The sequence below is a fragment of the Anguilla anguilla genome, chromosome 8 (genome assembly GCF_013347855.1).
Source record: "Anguilla anguilla isolate fAngAng1 chromosome 8, fAngAng1.pri, whole genome shotgun sequence".
NCBI classification, from domain to species: domain Eukaryota; kingdom Metazoa; phylum Chordata; class Actinopteri; order Anguilliformes; family Anguillidae; genus Anguilla; species Anguilla anguilla.
In genome coordinates, this window is record NC_049208.1 from 9,672,353 (window position 1) to 9,692,017 (window position 19,665).

The 19,665-nt window shown below is 46.9% G+C and overlaps 1 protein-coding gene across 8 annotated transcripts in view; it reads left to right on the plus strand.

Moving 5' to 3' along the window:
- asap1a (ArfGAP with SH3 domain, ankyrin repeat and PH domain 1a) overlaps positions 1–19,665 on the plus strand; it is a 103,844-nt gene that overhangs the window by 63,315 nt on the left and 20,864 nt on the right. For 5 of the 8 annotated variants that reach the window (XM_035429679.1, XM_035429674.1, XM_035429673.1 and 2 more), the window contains 9 exons: positions 1,017–1,146; positions 2,721–2,806; positions 7,196–7,271; positions 7,849–7,935; positions 11,613–11,621; positions 12,676–12,776; positions 13,618–13,687; positions 17,503–17,590; positions 17,824–17,872. In XM_035429679.1, coding sequence (XP_035285570.1) covers positions 1,017–1,146; positions 2,721–2,806; positions 7,196–7,271; positions 7,849–7,935; positions 11,613–11,621; positions 12,676–12,776; positions 13,618–13,687; positions 17,503–17,590; positions 17,824–17,872 — 696 coding nt within the window. The remainder of the gene's footprint in view (positions 1–1,016; positions 1,147–2,720; positions 2,807–7,195; positions 7,272–7,848; positions 7,936–11,612; positions 11,622–12,675; positions 12,777–13,617; positions 13,688–17,502; positions 17,591–17,823; positions 17,873–19,665) is intronic. The other 3 variants (XM_035429676.1, XM_035429675.1, XM_035429681.1) reach the window with 1 other exon arrangement.

The window sequence follows — 19,665 nt, forward strand, 5'->3', positions numbered from 1 at the left end:
TGATTTCTTGGCTAAGCCAATAGAACACAATCAGCCTGGGGTGGGAGTGGTTTAACCTGTTGAGGTGTTAGACATTCAGACCACATGTATTCTAACTGAACATTCTAATGTTGATGTAACAATCACTGCTGGTAATTGAAAGCAGTGGAGTTGTAGAACACGGACTTAAAGTTCTGAAAAAAAACATTCCAAAAGTCTTTCTCTTCAAAGGGTTAAGAGTCACCCAACATTCCCACTGGGGCATGCTGGGATCCCACAGGTCTGTCATCAGTGACATGTGCCTCTCTTAAAATTGGCGCTAACTCTCTCTTCTTACGCTGTGTGAATCAAGGCTTGCAGCTACTGTACATTCATGGGAGGGATGCCTGCACTTCAGCTGCAGTGCCCCTGGTTTCACTCTACATTTGGGTATTAAATCTTGTTTAAAAAAGAGATAAAAATTGTAGTGGCTAAACAAATAGCCATCTGTTGTGTTTTATTTGGATTATGGGTATCGTATCTGTTGGGCTACCCATTCACAAACAGAATCAAAAGCACAGCATTAGTCGTTCAGTCCTTATCGACTGGGCACATATTTCCTCTTCTCTCATAGAGATTGACATGAGAAAGGAGCTCCATTTCAGTCGTGGAAAAGATTAATGATAACTGTCAGCCCCATTATTTTTCATTAAATTGACTGAAAATCAGACAGCGAGGCAATATATTTAATATTACCCCTGGAAAATAAGATGGAAATTATGAACTGTGGACTACTGTGCTGTATCTGCAAGTTGTTCTATATAAGTGAAGCTGTCAGTTTTCCCAGAAGCACCTTGTGCTGGGAGAGCTGGCTCCCCCCCCCCCCCCCCCCCAAATTCGGGAGTTTTCCTGATTCGGGAGTTTTCCTGATTCGGGAGTTTTCCTGATTCGGGAGTTTTCCTGATTCGGGAGTTTTCCTGATTCGGGAGTTTTCCTGATTCGGGAGTTTTCCTGATTCGGGAGTTTTCCTGATTCGGGAGTTTTCCTGATTTTTCCAGCACGAAGATCGAGAAGGAGAAGCGGGAGCACGCGAAGCAGCACGGAATGATCCGCACCGAGATCACCGGCGCCGAGATCGCCGAGGAGATGGAGAAGGAGCGCCGACTCTTCCAGCTGCAGATGTGCGAGGTGAGCGCCGGGGGGGTCGAAGGTCGCGGAGCAGGGTCACGGGAAGCACACTGTGCTGCCCGTGGAGTCTGTGGAGTCATGAGCAAAACACCACCAGCAGTCTCTTTACTGAGGGGAAGCGTCCGCTCTGTTCGTATTTAAGCGCAGTGCTAGTGCTGAAGTTGGCACCCCCGTGCCAAACACGAATTGGGAATGGTTAACATTATAGTTTGATACTGTTTCCAAACGGTGTCAAACTATAATGTCTCAAACTAACACTGGCCCAGTGTTAAAGGGATCAGTCTAATCTGGAGCTCAGAGACTAACACTGGCTCAGTGTTAAAGGGATCAGTCTAATCTGGAGCTGAGACACTGTAACACTGGCTCAGTGTTAAAGGGTTCAGTCTAATGTGGAGCAGAGACACTAACACTGGCTCAGTGTTAAAGGGTTCAGTCTAATCTGGAGCTCAGAGACTAACACTGGCTCAGTGTTAAAGGGTTCAGTCTAATGTGGAGCAGAGACACTGTAACACTGGCTCAGTGTTAAAGGGTTCAGTCTAATGTGGAGAAGGGAGGCTGTAACACTGGCTCAGTGTTAAAGGGTTCAGTCTAATGTGGAGCAGAGAGGCTGTAACACTGGCTCAGTGTTAAAGGGTACTGTCTAATGTGGAGCAGAGGCACTGTAACACTGGCTCAGTGTTAAAGGGTTCAGTCTAATGTGGAGCAGAGACACTAACACTGGCTCAGTGTTAAAGGGTTCTGTCTAATGTGGAGCAGAGGCACTGTAACACTGGCTCAGTGTTAAAGGGTTCAGTCTAATGTGGAGCAGAGAGGCTGTAACACTGGCTCAGTGTTAAAGGGTTCAGTCTAATGTGGAGCAGAGGCACTGTAACACTGGCTCAGTGTTAAAGGGTTCAGTCTAATGTGGAGCAGAGACACTGTAACACTGGCTCAGTGTTAAAGGGTTCAGTCTAATGTGGAGCAGAGACGCTGTAACACTGGCTCAGAGTTAAAGGGTACAGTCTAATGTGGAGCAGGGAGACTGAGCTAACAGATGGCTCGGGGTTATTTTGCTCTGTTCAATTGTCCTCTCTTTCCTCCCCTGTGTTCCGTAACCAGATAATAAATGAATAAACAGTGAATAAATTCCCCCCCATCCTAGCAGCATCCAAGGTATTTAAGAATGCACACACACACACACACACACACACACACACATACGCGCACACAGACATACACGCACACGAAAAACTCAGCCACACTCGGTTGAATAGAGAATACAGAAGCATTAGCCTGAAATGAGCTAAGCCAAACTCACCAGCAAAGCTGCATGGAGATACTAGTGACTTTATTGATTCATGTACAAATACAATTTGTCACATTTTTCCTTCATAAGTTGCTGTCTGTGCTCATCTACTTATTCTGTGAATGTGTAAATAAAATTGGTTGCAGTTTGCAGTTTACCAGCATTGGCTGGTAAAATATCAGTTATTGATATTGGCCTCCGAAATGTCCACATTGTGCAGTTCAACTTTTCATAAGTCACTAATGGTATCTTAATGTTCTCTTCTTGTCCCCCATATTTGCTCGTCCAGTACCTGATCAAAGTGAACGAGATCAAGACCAAGAAGGGGGTGGACCTTCTGCAGAACCTGATCAAGTATTACCACGCGCAGTGCAAGTGAGTAGTCCCGCCCTACTTCCTGTTCCTGCTTCTCAATGGCTTGGCAGGTGTGACCTACACCCTCATAGATTTCACATTCAGTATGAGAATATTATATCTGCGTTCCATTTGTGGAAATGTTTCGTCTTATAGTTGGCGGTGTTCTGTTTAGCAAGGTGTTTTTTTACTGGAAAAGGGCAAGCTGGAGGTCCAGTGTTTGGAGGTCAGATGAACTGGCTCACCACAGAATGTTGTAATATTACTAGTATCTTTTTGGGATATCTGTTGGTACTCTGGTCAGGACGAGGATGCTGGCTGCTATTTTGCTCTCAGCGGCGTTGTGCTGAGCTGGTTTTGGGGGCTATATAAAGCCCGTGAAGGAAGCTGTAATAGTGTGGTTTCCCGCTGTGGCTCTGAACCAGACTTTTTTTGCCTCCAAAACACACCCTGTAGCATAAGGAATGCTGATTTCTGTTTTTGCAGTCATTTTAGAGATCGCGCGGATGCAAAAAGAAAAAAGAAAGGTAGAAATTTCACGGATAGAACGCAGTGTTGGATTATGTGTTGTGACTTTTTCACGACTCTGTAAAGTCAGCAGAGATTCCCAGCGGACGCAGAGCCGTCAGCGTGACGGCGTTCCTGCGGAAGAGCTGTCATCGCGCTGCGCGGTTAGACTCTGCAGCTCCGAAAAAATCCCATCAGCTGCGGGTCCCTAATCGAGACCGTTCTCAGGACGAAACGTGAAGCACGGGGACAGGGAGGGGCATGATGGGTAATTCCAACTTAAGCGATCCTCATTGTTGAAATAGACCCCCCGGGCGGTTATTTCTCACAGTCCTAAAATCATTGTTCTGAATCAATGTTTAATTGGAACTGATTAATAAAAATAAAGGGGAAGGGGTTTATCTACGGACGTGGAAATGCATTACGAGATGACTTGGATGGAGTGGTTAAGAGGAAAGCGTAATGATAGACAAAGCCTGTGACGAGGAGGGGCGGGATGGATCTGTCCGCGGGGGGAGAGGGGAGGACTCTGAAAGTGACGCGTCGCGCTGGCTGTTGCCGGGCTGGCTGTTGCCGGGCAGGGCGCTCGGCTTGTCTCGTGCAGTGGGGCTCCCAGACTGAGTGATTTACTGCGCAGTTTAGACAGAGAGAGCGAGAACGAGGGAGAGATAAGGGCTGGAGAGAGAGAGAGAGAAAAGACGTTAGGCGGTCCAAATATGGTACATACGGCTGAACCATTCCCCAGTCACCTTACACACACACAAGCACACAGACACAGTCATGCTATCTTAAATGGGAAAAAATTACTTGTAATATATTAATATACATGTTGTGTGTCAATCTAAAATAAAAGGAATATGTTTCAGTATATGTCAAAATTCCCTGAATAGTGCATATACTGAATGTGAAAATATCAATTATCATCACTTTCATATATTTATTATAGTTGTCCTGTAGGTTGAATTTTAATGACATTTTTAATAAAAACCTATCACTCCTACCAGGAGTGTCGATTTAAGCTTCTCCAGCCTTCACAAGCTGGTTTCAGCCAATCAGGTGTGATCGTGGTGAGTCAGGTGGTGTGCAGCAGAATGCCACGGCAACAGAAGTCAGCAGGCAGCAGTGTCTCTTAGCAGGTCCGGCGGGTTCTGTTACAGGTTTACCGCAAGCCCGTGAGATCCATCAGAGGCGTCAGAATGATGGAGCTTTGATACTTTTTTTTTTCTTTTTTTCTCCTCTCGACAGGCAGTGGCGGGGAAGAATAAATATTCCCGGGAACGTGGGAGCAATCCTTATTGCGTTCGGTTTGGGGCTTTTCCCTTAAAGCCTGTGTGCCTTTCAGTTTCTCTGTACAGGGCTCCTGTTCCTGTCTCCGCATAGACTGGACCCTGAATAAAATTAAGTGTTTTTGAGGAAGGGCTTCAGTTCAGCGGCTGATACCGTTGGTGTGCGGTGGGTGAAATCGGATGCATACATTTACCCGCATTTGCATTGCCAATGAGGTCAGAACGCTGGCGATAAGAGTGCAAATTGTTTTCCTAGCAGGTTTTTTGAAGTAATGCTAATTATAGTTTTTTGTTAACGACGTTTGGATTATAAAAAAGCTGTCGCTCACGCTTACTCTTAACAAACTCGTACGCTCTCGCTCACATGCAGCAGGCAGCCCCACCCCCCTGTGGCCTTCTCCGGCCTTGCAGTGGATGTTGTGTGGGCTGGGCTTGTTTACTACTTGAATCGAAGGCCTAAGAAAGCCAGGTTTCTGTTGGTGGGCCGGGGGGGGCAGGGGGGCAGGGGCAGCAATCTTGTCTTTGGACCGAGTAGAAACAGGACAGCCCAGTGCAGTAATGGGGACACTGTGCTTTAGGATGTTTTGTATGTATTTTTGTTATGTTTTTTTTGTCTCGGTGGCATGAGAATTAAGTCTAGGCGTGCCGCCAAGGGCACACTAGGTCTCCGGGAAATCCTGAGGTGAATCACCCCGTCCGTCTGTCTGTCTGTCTGAAAAACACAATCTGAGGAAACTTGGCTTTTGCAGCTGCTGTCCCAGTTTTGTTTATTTTAGGAAAATATAACTCAGGCAGACGGTGTTGCTGGGAAAATGTTCCTCTTTCAGTCACTATCTTTGGTACTTTGAGGTATTGTTTTGGCAAAGACTGCGGCGTTGGCCGAAGGCCAGCTAACATACTGTACCTGTCCGTAACACACCTGTAGCAGCTAACACACCTATCCGTCGAGCTCGCTGCAGCACGTAGCAGCTAACACACCTATCCGTCGAGCTCGCTGCAGCACGTAGCAGCTAACACACCTGTCCGTTAAGCTCACTGTAGCACGTAGCAGCTAACACCTGTCCGTTAAGCTCACTGTAGCATGTAGCAGCTAACACACCTGTCCATTGAGCTCACTGTAGCATGTAGCAGCTAACACACCTGTCCGTTGAGCTCACTGTAGCATGTAGCAGCTAACACACCTGTCCGTTGAGCTCACTGTAGAATGTAGCAGCTAACACACCTGTCCATTGAGCTCACTGTAGCATGTAGCAGCTAACACACCTGTCCATTGAGCTCACTGTAGCATGTAGCTGCTAACACACCTGTCCATTGAGCTCACTGCAGCATGTAGCAGCTAACACACCTGTCCATTAAGCTCACTGCAGCATGTAGCAGCTAACACACCTGTCCATTAAGCTCACTGCAGCATGTAGCTGCTAACACACCTGTCCATTGAGCTCACTGCAGCATGTAGCAGCTAACACACCTGTCCATTAAGCTCACTGCAGCATGTAGCAGCTAACACACCTGTCCATTAAGCTCACTAGCATGTAGCAGCTAACACACCTGTCAGTCAAGCTCACTGTAGCATGTAGCAGCTAACACACCTGTCCGTTAAGCTCACTGTAGCATGTAGCAGCTAACACACCTGTCCATTAAGCTCACTGCAGCATGTAGCAGCTAACACACCTGTCCATTAAGCTCACTGCAGCATGTAGCAGCTAACACACCTGTCTGTTCAGCTCACTGTAGCATGTAGCAGCTAACACACCTGTCCATTGAGCTCACTGTAGCATGTAGCAGCTAACACACCTGTCCATTGAGCTCACTGCAGCATGTAGCAGCTAACACACCTGTCCATTAAGCTCACTGCAGCATGTAGCTGCTAACACACCTGTCTGTTCAGCTCACTGTAGCATGTAGCAGCTAACACACCTGTCCATTAAGCTCTTGCTGCATGTTGCAGTACTAACATTCACGGGTTCTCAGAAGGGATTCCAGCCTTTGGTGTCTCTTCTTCTGGTACATTTGCTCTGGAGGACTAACGCTGTGCCCGTCCCTGAGGGTAACATGCCGATGACCCGGAAGTAGAACAGTAGATGCCGCTCTGAAGTTTCCCTGCGTATCTAGGGCACCAAGGAGAGCGGCCCAAATCTACAGTCCGATTCCATCTGACTATCTCACGTCACAGAGTTCTTTTATCTTGCATACAAAACGGTGTCTTGGAGCAGTTTTCATTTCCATATTATTTTCTCGTGGCGTGTCAGTGCCTGAGAGGAAGCTCAAGGGTATAAAGTTTTAGCTTCGTGAGAATCGCTGAGCTGGTAGAGCTGCTGACTCTGGCAGCCTGCTGTGCTGTCCAGGCCTCGTGTTTACAGTATGTGTGCGTTGGTTTTGGTTTTTAATGTGCTCATGCAAACTGGATTACAGCTTTCTGCTCTCCCAATGGCTGCTTAATATCCATCAGTTTTATATTAACTTTAGTCTGTCTGTTAATCAACTGGCACACGTTCTGCAGTCTGCAGTTCCCCACACACACACAAAGAATTGTGGGTAAGAATTGTGAAGTGGGAGTGTTAAGAGAGAGTGCGGCTGACTTCCAACAGCTGACTGAACAACATCCATCTTGTTTCAGCTTTTTCCAGGATGGCCTGAAAACTGCGGACAAGCTGAAACAGTACATCGAGAAACTGGCAGCCGACCTGTATAATGTAAGCACGGATGAGCTCAAACAAAACCTCTCATCTGACGTTTCTGAATAGAAGGGCTGATCTTTATTCATGCAAAATGTGAATATGCTAGATAAATACTGTAATGAAGCAGAAAACAAGACTGCTAATGAGTCTCATGTAAACTTATGTTTTTAGGTTTTTTGTGCTTTGTTTTTTCATAGTGAAGAGCATGTAAAGTCTAGTAAAGGCTTTTAAAGATTTGGCACTACATAGTTCTGTTATTTAATCAGAAAACAAGCCACTTTAATTTGGCGTGGAGTACATAGAAAAATATGTAGTTCGATGCTGTATAACAGGGCTGTCCCACCCTGTACCTGGAGATCAGCCATCCCATAGGTTTTTCACTTCAGAAAGAGAGGTCTTTGTCTGCCTTTGCTATGAAAGAGGTAAGAGTGGAACACCCCTTACCCAAAGCTGGTGTGTCCCGCCCCGTGGGTGAGCCCTGTCCTCCTCCCCCTTACCCAAAGCGGAGGTGTCCTGCCCTGTCCTCCTCCCCCTTACCCAAAGCTGGGGTGTCCCGCACCGTGGGTGAGCCCTGTCCTCCTCTGCCCCCTAGATTAAACAGACGCAGGACGAGGAGAAGAAGCAGCTGACTGCCCTGCGGGATCTCATTAAGTCCTCTCTCCAGCTGGACCAGAAGGAGGTGGGCAGATAGCGACCTTGGCTATTATTATCCTGTTAATATGTTAATATTATTATTAGTATTATTATTACTGTTTGTGTATGTATATATAGCATAGTATGTACCTGGATGTGTATACGTATGTATGCAATCACATTATTCTGTTATTACTGCTTGTCATCTGATGTTTCCACGTGTTCCTTGTCACGCTTTGGCAATGCAAATGAAAATTTTGTCATGATAATTAAGAAATTTGAATATGAATTTGAGCGGAGCTTCATCGAGGGGGAAGCAGAGGTGGACAGATCACTGGGCCTCTGTGGTAGGCCTGTGGCCTGTGCTTTAGCTAAGCCAGAGGTGGGCATTTGAGGACTTTGTCTGTTTCTGGTTTCCATGCCAACTTCTGCCCTTAATGACTCAATCAGGCCTAACATTTACACCGTCTGACATTTCAGCTACATTTCTCCAAGCGCATGAATGACAGCCGAAAACTGTTCTTGTGTCCCTGTATGAAACGTTTTACAGACCGATCCATTCTACAGAGTGAACCAGTATTGATGTGTGCAGCCAATTGGCTAATTTAGCCAGGGGAAATTTGGTGGAAACAAACCTGGGTACACACTGGACGTCCAGGCCCGGATCTGCCCACCCCTGAGCTAAGCTGAGCTATTCATATTAGTCTGGGCAAAGAGCTTGTTTTAAAAAGATTAATGTGGTTAGGTTGTTCTTTAATACGGTTTCTCTTGCCTTGAAAATGATATAGTGTGCTATGGCTCTGCAGGCATGGACTACTGCTGGGCACCCCTAACTAATGCTTGTTAAGAACTAGAGAGTCTGAAATTTCCTCTGTCCTCTCAAAATGCTAATCCATGCTTTACGCAATGGGGAGCCTCCAGCCTACTTATGAAATCAAGGTCACGTAACAGAAAGGGCTAGAAATTTCCGCAAATCCAATTTTTTTTTTTGTGTGAACCCTGTTCATCCGCGGCGAGGGGAATTTACAGATGGCCCCCCCTGGGTTTCGATGCGTCGCTGTTCCCGGGTGTGTCTGGGCTACCAAATCATTACAGGGTCTCTTAGAGGGTTTCTGGGACACGATGCACGAGAGACATTTTGCTTCCCTGTTCTCAAGAACGCGATAATCATCTGCCTTTTCCGAAGGCGGTCAGACCGTTCAGGGTAAATAAAATAAAAGCGATGCTCAGACAAAACAGCCTCTCTCAACGCGACGCAAACATCGCCGGCGAAGTCGGACCTTTTTACGCGTGAGTCACTCAGGGGGCTTGCGGCGGCTCTCGTACCCCCAGAGGATCACCGCCGCGGCGTCCGGTGGAGCAGAGCTGTCATGTCCAGCCGCGGGAAGTACACGCCGCCGCTACATCCTGCCGCCGAATTAAGATTTAATTAGATAAATTAATTCCCGCTGCTCCCGGCGTGGGTGACGGTCGGACTCGAGTGTTCCCTCCGAGCCATCCCCCCCCCCGCCCCCCCGTCCCCCCGTCCCCCCAGTTCTGATTTGCGCTGTAGCCCCGGCCTCTAACAGTTGATCCAGCCGCGCTCTGTCCGTATTCGGTTTGCTATCCTTCCCTTCCAGATGTACCGCAACCAAAATAAGATCAGGGCTGAGTGCACTTCAATTTTTTAAAAAGTGTCTGTGAAAAGAATGAGTCATTCAGCGATGATCTCAACCTTTGGGAGAAAACCAGCATGAGAATAAATTCATTTAGGCCTGTGTTAGGAATCAAATTATGCCGAGCAGATTTGATTCTTGACGGAGTGCACTTCACTTTAGTAAATCAGACGAGACCAAGTCTTCAGATTTGTAAGGTGAAGTAACACAAAAGCCGAAAGGTGGCCCACAGCGCCCAGTAGCTAGGGTTTGGTACCGAAACACGGTACCACTGTGTCATCGACTCGATTAAAACCACTACCTACCGCACTGAGTCACAATGCAGATTTCGGTGCCTCATTTTGGAGCCACACGCCTTCGCTAGCTAACGTCACACTCGCTCGGTCGACAGCGGGCACCGTTAGCAAGCTAGCAAGCCCTAAATTCGGTGAAAGCGAAACGTTATACTGTTTAAAATTTTTTTTTTTTTTTAAGTGTAATTTAACAGATAAATAAATAATCTTTGCCTTTGCAATAAAAAAAAGACATTCCTGGCTGCTCTTCGTTTTAAAGAAGGTATCGGGTCAGGCACCGTTTAAGCACCAACACAATTTCAAAAGTTTTAGCGTCGGTATCCCTGCCGGTAGCCGCTACACAAAGGAAGTTGGCGGTTGGCCCCCCTGTTCAGCGGTGGGAGTGGCCAGTGCTGTACCATGCTGGTAGCCAGTGTGAGGTCGGCCTTGCTGGTAACCAGTGTTGTGCCACACTGGCTTCTCAGTGTAATAGGACAAACGGTGTCTAGTCCGCAGTTAGCTTTAGCCCCTCTGATCACGTGGACATGTTAACGGAATTATATTTTCTTTTATGCCTACATTTCCCAGCATGCATTAGAGCTGCGCTTCTCATTCTTGATACTGGTGAGGTGACCGTGGTATTCTGTCTGCTCGCGTAGTTTAGTTTGTAATTGCGGTAGTTGTCCCTTTACGCTGGTTAGTTAGCTGTTTTAGGAAGCCTGCTTTGTTGTGTCCCTCTAGAAAAATGTTGAGAGCATTTGACTGTAGACGACTCTGTCCTTGTTAATCTCATCCTTAAATCCTCCTAGACAGTTAATTAGTAATTGCACTGAAATGTTTTGGAAGCACTCGGTACATTTAAGCTTTATAAAATATATTTTTTAAATCTTGCTTTGTAATATTTGAGTAATTTCACACATTTGTTTTTGTGGGACCAGTATTTAAATAGTGAAACAAATATTTATCTTTAGTTGAGCATATTTGAAAACTTCAGCGGTTTGGAAGAGTTGGCTTTCATAAACAATCTTTCAAATACAGCTATTTTTGGCCCAGTTCTGGTCAGATTCAGGCCACTGATAATTAGCTTTGACAGGTTGATGACTCCAAATGATTTTTTTTGCTTTCTTTTCTTTATAAATTGTTTGGAAGGCCTCTCTGGCCGAACCATAAAGAACCCTAACTCACTTGTTCCTCACAAAAAAAAAAAAACATTTTAGGGTGTTTTGGGGTGCAGTGTTGCCTTTTAAAAATCTACAATGCTTGATTTTGATGTGCCATTACTAAATGCTGTGTTCGCTGAGTAAAAAAGTGGTAAACACCTGAAGTAAGGCAAGAGTGGTTTGGCTTGATAAATGCAGACAGAATTTTGATGGGCTTGGCTTAATCTTAATTATATGTATCCTTGAATTGTCCATCTAAAAACTTTCCCTGGGGTTAGCTTGATTATTTACCTGTTTAAGAAAACTCCCAGTATGCATGTCCTTCCCTGCTGAGGTGGACCTCTCTCTAAACCATTACAGGCATTTAGCGGACGCTCTTATCCAGAGTGACTTACTCAAAATTCTACATTCAACATTTACATCGTATCCATTTATACAGCTGGATATACACTGAAGCAATGTAGTACTTTGCTCATGGGTACAACGGCAGTGTCTGACCTGGGAATTGAACCTGTGACCTTTAGGTTACAAGACTAGCTCCTTACCCATTGTGCTACACTGCCGCCCCACTGCTCGCTTGTCTGTGTCTTTGACGCTTTGCCTCTCTCCCCCCCCCACTGCCTTTCCCCGCTGAAGTCGAGGAGAGTAAGTGACTGATCCCTCCGCATGCTCTGTGTCTTTGTGTGCGTGTCATTGGCTGGATCGCAGCTCTGTTTCAGAGAGCCCATAGGTCAGCAGTGTAGTGCACATAATGCTGGAACAGTCAGAACAAGGTAATGCACGTACAGCAGCCAGTGCAAGGTAGCGCAGAAAATGCTGCCAAATTCAGAACAGGGTAGTGCACAGAACACTTGCGAGGTAATGTCCCAGCAGCCTTTGGGGATGTCCATGACACTCCTGTTGAGCAGCACTTTGTTTTAGCCTGTCCAGGCTTGAATGGAAACTGCCTGTTGGTGGTAGGTGCTAACCGGCTTGTGGTAAGACCTGGAATGACTCACGGTGCTGCACACGAGGAGTGTTTTTCCATCACTTGAACACTGCTGTGAGGATGTAGCGGTGTGACTGTGTAGCCAGGACATCACAGTAATGCTGCAAAGGCATCAGGTGTCAGACAGAGAAGCTGAGGATAGCAAAAAAAAAAAAAAAAAACTACATGGACATCACAAGGCTTTCATAGCACTAGTGTTGAATTAGGTCCTTTTATACTGAGGGAGGTTTAAGGTATAATCCCCTCCTTCAAGATCAAGTACATCCAGATATGAAAGGTGCAAATTTTTCTGTCTGCAATATGTAGCTGCAAATCGGGTTCAGTTTGAAGCTGCTAGAAAGGCTTTTTTGAGCATGTGAAGTTAAGGAATACCTCAGTTACGGTATTCACTCATGTACCCGTCAGGTGCAGTGAGCATGCTACTTGGAACTGGGAAAAACATTCTCAGATCAGAGTCAGATTAAAACTCTCTTTCCACGACTCGTAATTAGGTGTAATTGCTCCATCACATCCTGTGCTGTCTGTTCATCGTTCTAAAAGGGGATCGTCCTGCCACCGTTTCTCTGGGTGATCGTACTCCGTGGTTAATGTGAGAGTGGAGTGTTTTTAGCCTGTCTGGAGTGCTGTAGGCTGTAAGCTGCTTGACTTGCTGGCAGTGCGCATGCTATAATGAACGTACGTGTGTGTGTGTGTGTGTGTGTGTTTCTGCAGGACTCTCAGAGCAAGCAGGGTGGATACAGCATGCATCAGCTACAGGGAAACAAGGAGTTTGGCAGTGAGAAGAAGGGATATCTGATGAAGAAGAGCGATGGGTAGGTCTTACACACACACACACACACACACACATGCATTCTCTCTCTCACACACACACACACACACACACACACTCTCTCACACACACACACTCTCACTCACACACATTCTCTCACGCACACGCACACACACACACACATTCTCTCACACACACACACACATTATCTCACACACACTCACACACACACATTCTCTCACACACACTCTCACACACACACACATTCTCTCACACACACTCTCACACACACACACATTCTCTCTCACACACTCTCACACACACGCACACACACACACACACACACACACATTCTCTCACACACACTCATGCGCACTCCGCTTGTCTCAAGGCAGAAGCTGAACGTACTCAGAAGTGAGAGCCCGTCGCCCCTCTCAGTTCACAGTGCACGAGCTCTCTCCTCCTGCTCCAGTTACATTTCCTTAAGTGCTGGCTGCTGGGCCGCACTTCCATCATCACTCAGAGTGGCTGCAGACAGACACAGCGTGTGTGTGTGTGTGTGTGTGTGCGTGCGTGTGTGTGTGTGTGTGTGTGTGGGTGTAACCCAAGCCCTGCAGGACTTGGGGAGAGAAGCAGGGCCTTAGTGCTGAACATACAGACGCATGTTGGGTGGGGGGGAGGGGGGGTAGGCTGCATTTTAGTAAGTAAAGAACAAACATTTTTGGCTTTATTGGCTTTAGTTCTGCACTGAATGTATAAATAAATCTGAAATGTGGATCACGGTGTATATGCTCTAAAATAGTTTAGGCAGATGTAAGTGTGTAAGTATAGTACAGTTTTGGTTACTAGTTGCCTTACGGTGATTGGCTGCCTCTGCCTCCTAGGCTGCGGAAGGTCTGGCAGAGGCGGAAGTGTTCGGTGAAGAGCGGCATCCTCACCATCTCGCACGCCACGGTGAGCCCCGCCCTTTTTTCTGTGCACTGATGATGTGAGCTCTGTTTTTTTTAGCCCTTTATGGTGTGAGGTCATGCATATGTAATTAGAATGTTCTTAACTGAACATTCTAATGCTGATCACGACTGGTAACTGGAAGCAATGGAGCTCTAGAACACTGACTTAGAATTTTGAGGAAAAAAAACATTCCAAAAAACCTACTTTATGGGTATAAGAGAGACAGGAACCATGCATAACTTGGCAGAGCGCCTATAGCCTGTACCTTTTGGTGGAGGACATGTGCCCATTTCTAAATCAACCACTAGGGCCAAAAAAAAGTCTGGTTAATTGGCCTGTCCTTGTAGTCATGGGACCTGAATGTAGAGAATTTAATCAATTCAGTTGGTTCCATGTATGCTCTTCCTTTCTGATTTGGTAGGATTCCTGGTTGTGCTTGTATTGTGACCAAGGAGACCATCTGACACTGTCAGTGTTGTGGTGGGGTTAGCTCGGGCCTGTTGCCATGGCATCCCAGCCCCCCCCCACCACTTCCCTTCCAATTATGACTCATCTCCTGGTGATAGTAAAGCGGAGTAGCTCACGTGGTTCCACACCGGCTGACATCACAGCGGGGGGCGTCGATTACATTCTCTGTGAAAGAGCGCAATGCAACGCGGAGCTGCGCCCAGTGCGGCCACAAGGGGGCGAGAGCGCTCACGGCAGCGGGTGGTAATGGCGGGGTGAAGGACGGGCAGTGGAAGAATGGCCAGTAGATGACCTCGCTGGGCCTACCTTGCACTTGTTACGCACGGCAGGGACGGACTACACACATCCCATCGTCTACTGCAGGGGCCAAAATGTGGTCTGGGGCCCAAACCTAGGCCCCTCCAAGGCCTTTGGCTTGGCTTGTGAAAGGGGTGGGAATAAAAAAATAAAAAAATAAAAAATACCATATATTCAAAATATTAAAAAGTAATGGAAATTGAGGAACAAGATCACATTGATCACATGGCATGGAACGCATTGCACCACATACCATATAGCAGTGTTCAGCAACAATAGGGAAAGTAGAATCTTATTATAAATATCTGACCCAGATATTAATGGTGAAGGTGGCACCGAGCACTTAAAAAGGCCCCCTTGAGCTATTATATGGAAAAAATAACCAGCACTTTACCTTTTAATTAGCATGTAACATGCACTCGCTGTTATTGGACCTAATCTCTGCTGAGCCTGAAATCAATTTTAAGGCCACTGTAATAAAAAAAATAAAAAAAACATTAAATAAGCATTCTGTCATTAACCTCCAGGGAGGCATTATGTTTGGTGCATCGTGTGTCCTTCAGGTAAAAGGGTCCCCTGTGCACTTATGAATGCTGGAAATATAATTCAACCAAAGCCCCTTTTTTTACCTGGGTTTATGTATCCTGACAAAGCAGGCCCTAGGTGCCGGGTATACAAATAGACATAGAATAGAACATAAGAATTGAGGATAATTGGTGCACGAGGGGTGAAGGAACACTGTGTTAGCCATCCGCTAGACCCAGGGCAGCAGTTAGCGTCGGGGCTAATAATCATTCATGTACAGCCAGCAGACGGCTCTCCTCTTGTGCTCCTCCCCGTTTCTCCGGGGGTCGTAGTGGACTGCCGCGTCCAGGAGATAAGGGGTTTCCGGGGGACGTTAGCAGGGGCATAATCACACAGCTCTCAGTGGTTGAGTGCTGCCCACACTGCGAGACCAGGGGCTGCCCAACCATGCTCCTGGAGGTCTACCGTCCTGTAGGCCTTCACTTCAAACCCTAACAAAGCACGCCTCATTCAACAGCAAGAGCAGGGCTGCCCAACCCTGCTCCTGGAGGGCTACCGTCCTGTAGGCTTTCACTTCAAATCCTAACAAAGCACACCTCATTCAACAGCAAGAGCAGGGCTGCCCAACCCTGCTCCTGGAGGGCTACTGTCCTGTAGGCTTTCACTTCAAACCCTAACAAAGCACGCCTCATTCAACAGCAAGACCAGGGCTGCCCAGCCCTGCTCCTGGAGGGCTACCATCCTGTCAGTTTTCACTTGAGCCTTAATTTAGCACACCTGATTCTACTAATTAGCAGCTCAGCGAGATCTCTAGCTGTTGAACGAGGTGCGCTTTGTTAGGGTTGGAGTAAAGACCTACCGGACGGAACAGGGTTTGGGCAGCCCTGCTCTAGCTCGGTGTGCTTTGTTAGGGTTGGAGTAAAAAGCTACTAGGCTGAACAGGGTCGGGCAGCCCTGCTGTATGACACGCAGACGTCCTTCAGAGCGCAGTTCTCGAGCTGGACAGCAGGGGGGCGTGTGGGGTCGCTGACTGTCTCCAGGCCTGTACTGTGTCCAGTGAAGACTCTACACATTGCCTCCTGCCTCTGACTGACCTTCGGATTGACTGCCCCATGACTGGGAAGAGGACTTCTGGGACTCCTAAATCTACCTACTCAGAGAGGAGGAAAAAAAACACACAAAAAAAAACGTTTGTCTTACGATACGATGCTAATTTATTTATCCCCTTGGGGCAATTTCTTACAGGGCAAATCAGCAATGAACATAACATATGGTGCTGTGTGACAGTTTGATGTTTAACACCAAAAAAAAACAGGAGTAAAGAGTCATTAAAGAGTCAAAGCGTTCATTAAATTATTTATTCTTTGTCAGTCCTTGTCATATTAATTCATGAGTAGAAGGTATAGGCTATAAATTTGTTTCCCCCCCCCCCCCCCCCCCCCCCCCCCCCCCCCCCCCCCCCCTATCGATGGAGCATTTGGGGCAGTTTAGACGACCAAGAGGAAGAGGGAGGAGCTCGAACGGCCTCTCCCGCTGGCCACTGACAGTGTGGGAGAACTTTATTGTCCTTAAAATTGTTGTTATTATAATACACGGCATTAAAATGGCCTTTTTAGTTGTGGCGCTGACTCCTGTCCTCCTGGTGTCTGGGTGCCACCGCGCGGGTAATTGGAGAACCAGCGGGTGCACGACCCTGTTGTAATGCGAAAACGCGGGCCTGGTAATTGCCTGCGTGGGAGTTATTATCTCATTATGCTGTAGGGGAGAGCGCGGTGCGTTTTCTCAAGTAGGGCCAAAGGAGGAGGGGGTGGGGGGGGTGGTGTTCTGCATTAGACCTGTACGTCCATGCAGAGAGGGTCCCTGCAAGTGCAGTGCGTGCTCATACGATCCCCGTGTCTTCAGCTGTAGTTGACTTTGCTGTGGGAGAAGGTTTTTGGAAGAACCTAATTCTTTTGTGTGGGAGCACTCACGCCAGAATGACTTTACACCTTTTCTGGTGTTTACGTCTGCTTTACATACCTCTCTTTCGAAAATGCTCTGAGCCAGCAGGACTGATTTGAAACATTTCAATATCTGTTGGTTCAATAAACCTTTGATTTTTTTTTTTTTCGGCTCAAGGGATTTGCAGTCCAATACAGTTCTTTCCTCAAATGCGTTGTCATATTAAGGGTATTATGGATAAAATCCTCATTGATAAAAAAAAAAAAACAAGCCGTGGGTGTTTTGTTGTCTGTTAATCTCTCTCCTCCTGTCACTCGCCTGGCTCTGACTCCTGGCTAGCTGTCGTGCAAAAATCCCATTAGCGTGTCTGCAGTACTGCAGTAATGCAATACCAGCTACCCTGCTAACGCAGAATGTCCTCTCAATGCTAGTGGAATGTTTTGTCAGTGTGAGACCGTCACCACTCCATGGCAGCAACATTGTGAGGACACTTGCTCTTAGCTGGGTGTAAATGGTGTAAATCCTGTTTAAACTGGTCTGAATGGATATCAACCCTCCCCCTCCCGTGTGTGTGTGTGTCTCTCCAGTCCAACAGGCAGCCCGTGAGACTCAACCTGCTCACCTGCCAGGTGAAACCAAGCGGGGAGGACAAGAAGTGCTTCGACCTCATTTCCCGTGAGTCCACCCAATGCCCCGCCACGCCCTGGCACCGCTCCTCACTTTGATTGATTGATAGATGGATGGATGGATGGATGGGATGATGTAGATGGATGGATGTAGGCCAGAGGGGTCAGTAGGATAGATAGACGGGTAAAATGGATGGGGAGACAGTGAGATTGACACCCCTGGAGGGGTTTTCTGAACTGTAACCTGCCTCATTGTTTATCCTGTTGAATTTTCCCCGGCAGATAATCGGACGTATCACTTCCAAGCAGAAGATGAACAAGAGTTTGTGATGTAAGTGTGTGTGTGTGTGTGTCTGTGTATTTTGTGTATTGCGGTGTGGGCAGTGGGTGGGTGTCCTTGAATGAGAGTCTTTTCCCTACGGCTCTCGCTGAAAATAATCCAGTTCAGATATCAAAAGAACGGAGCGCAATATCACACAGTACACCCGTGCCACCCAGCAGTATCGTTAGCATGACTGCATTAGCATGCAGCCAAATTCAAGGTCATATGCAAAGGTATTTTTCTGTTAGATTTCAAAGTACTTTTTAGTCAAAAAGTATTTTGATTTTTACCAGTAAACTCCAAAATTAGCTTCCCCCTCAAATGTTGCACATGCAGCAACTGCTATTGCAAAGGTTTGACTTGTGATTAATTTTTCATAAAACTGCCTCAGAGGACCTATAGAAAATTGGTTGATGTAAAAATGAGAACTCCGTTCACGTTGGAAAAACATCTATCGATTTTTGAATTGGGAGAAGTGCTGCATTGCATTACCTGTGGTCTGCCTGTTGCCGTGGCAATTCTGGAAGTTTTTCATGTGCAATTGAGGTCAGCCAGACTGCTCTTACCTGCTTCGCACACTCTCCAAAGAGGAAACCTTAAAATGGAGGTCAGTCTCACGCAGATTTGGTATCTTGACTGGCACAGGGACAGAACTCCTGTTTGTCCATTTAAATGTCCTGCAAAAAGCCCATTCAGTCTACATTCTATTAAAAATGTCCAGTAAAGTATATGCACACACACACTCAGATGGACCAAGCACAACTTGGAATTTGAAATTAATTTTAAGTTATGTGAATATAGTTTCATGACATTTGAATAAAGCAAGGGAAGGTATTTTGTCATACCAGGCCAGCCCAAGTACATTTGTGAATGAATGGCTGCAAATGCTTGGTTTCTACAACCCAACCAAGACCTTTCTCTGGGTATCGAGGATAAATTCACCAGACACATCCACAGCAGACACAACAGTGGCGGCCCTGTCTTGTAGAAACAGACGTATATAACCACCTTTACCTGCCGCAGGCCTCTGGAGGAAATATTCACAGATAAAAGGATGTATTATCATCACACTGCTGCAGCGCCATTAATCCCAGCTAAGAGCTTCTGAGGTTTGATTTTTCCGGGCTCTGCTCTTACTGTCTGGCGGGAACGTTTAGGGCCGGGAGAGTTGGTGCTGTTTTAAAAAAAAAAAAAAAAAAAAAAAAAAAAATTATTTTTGTTTCCCCCTTTAATTTAAGCGGGACGTCCCAAGTACATAAATGGACATCTTACAAACGACCGGACCCAACGCAGCGGCAACTTCAGCAAGAAAACAAAATGGATAAATAATTCATTGCTGAGGACAAGTTAAAGATTGCAGCCCAAACCCATAAATCACAGAAAATAGCGGTAAAAACGAGAGAGCGCTGTGTCTTTAGAGGCACGCTTTGGGAACGGGGATGCGGATGGGTGGGGTGTCAGCAGTGCCTGTAATCAGCCTGTACGGGACAGGGGGGCCCCCCCCGGCCAAAGCAGCTTTATGAAAGAAATATTGACCCGCTCAGGGCAAAGAGGCTGACTCAGCGCTTTCCTAAAACGGCCCCTCTGTCCCAGGGGGAGCGGGACGGCTGCCGGCCGGGCGGGGGGGTAGACCAAGGTCACTGACCGAGCGCGGGCGTGCGGTCTGTTAGCGTCCTGCTGCATCGCTGCTACGTCCTGATTGGTCGCTTTTATACTTCAACCCCCCCCCCCCCCCCCAGTTAGGACTGCTGCTGTCCTGGAGGGGGCGGGAACACATGTTTAGAAAACCGCCTCTATAGTTG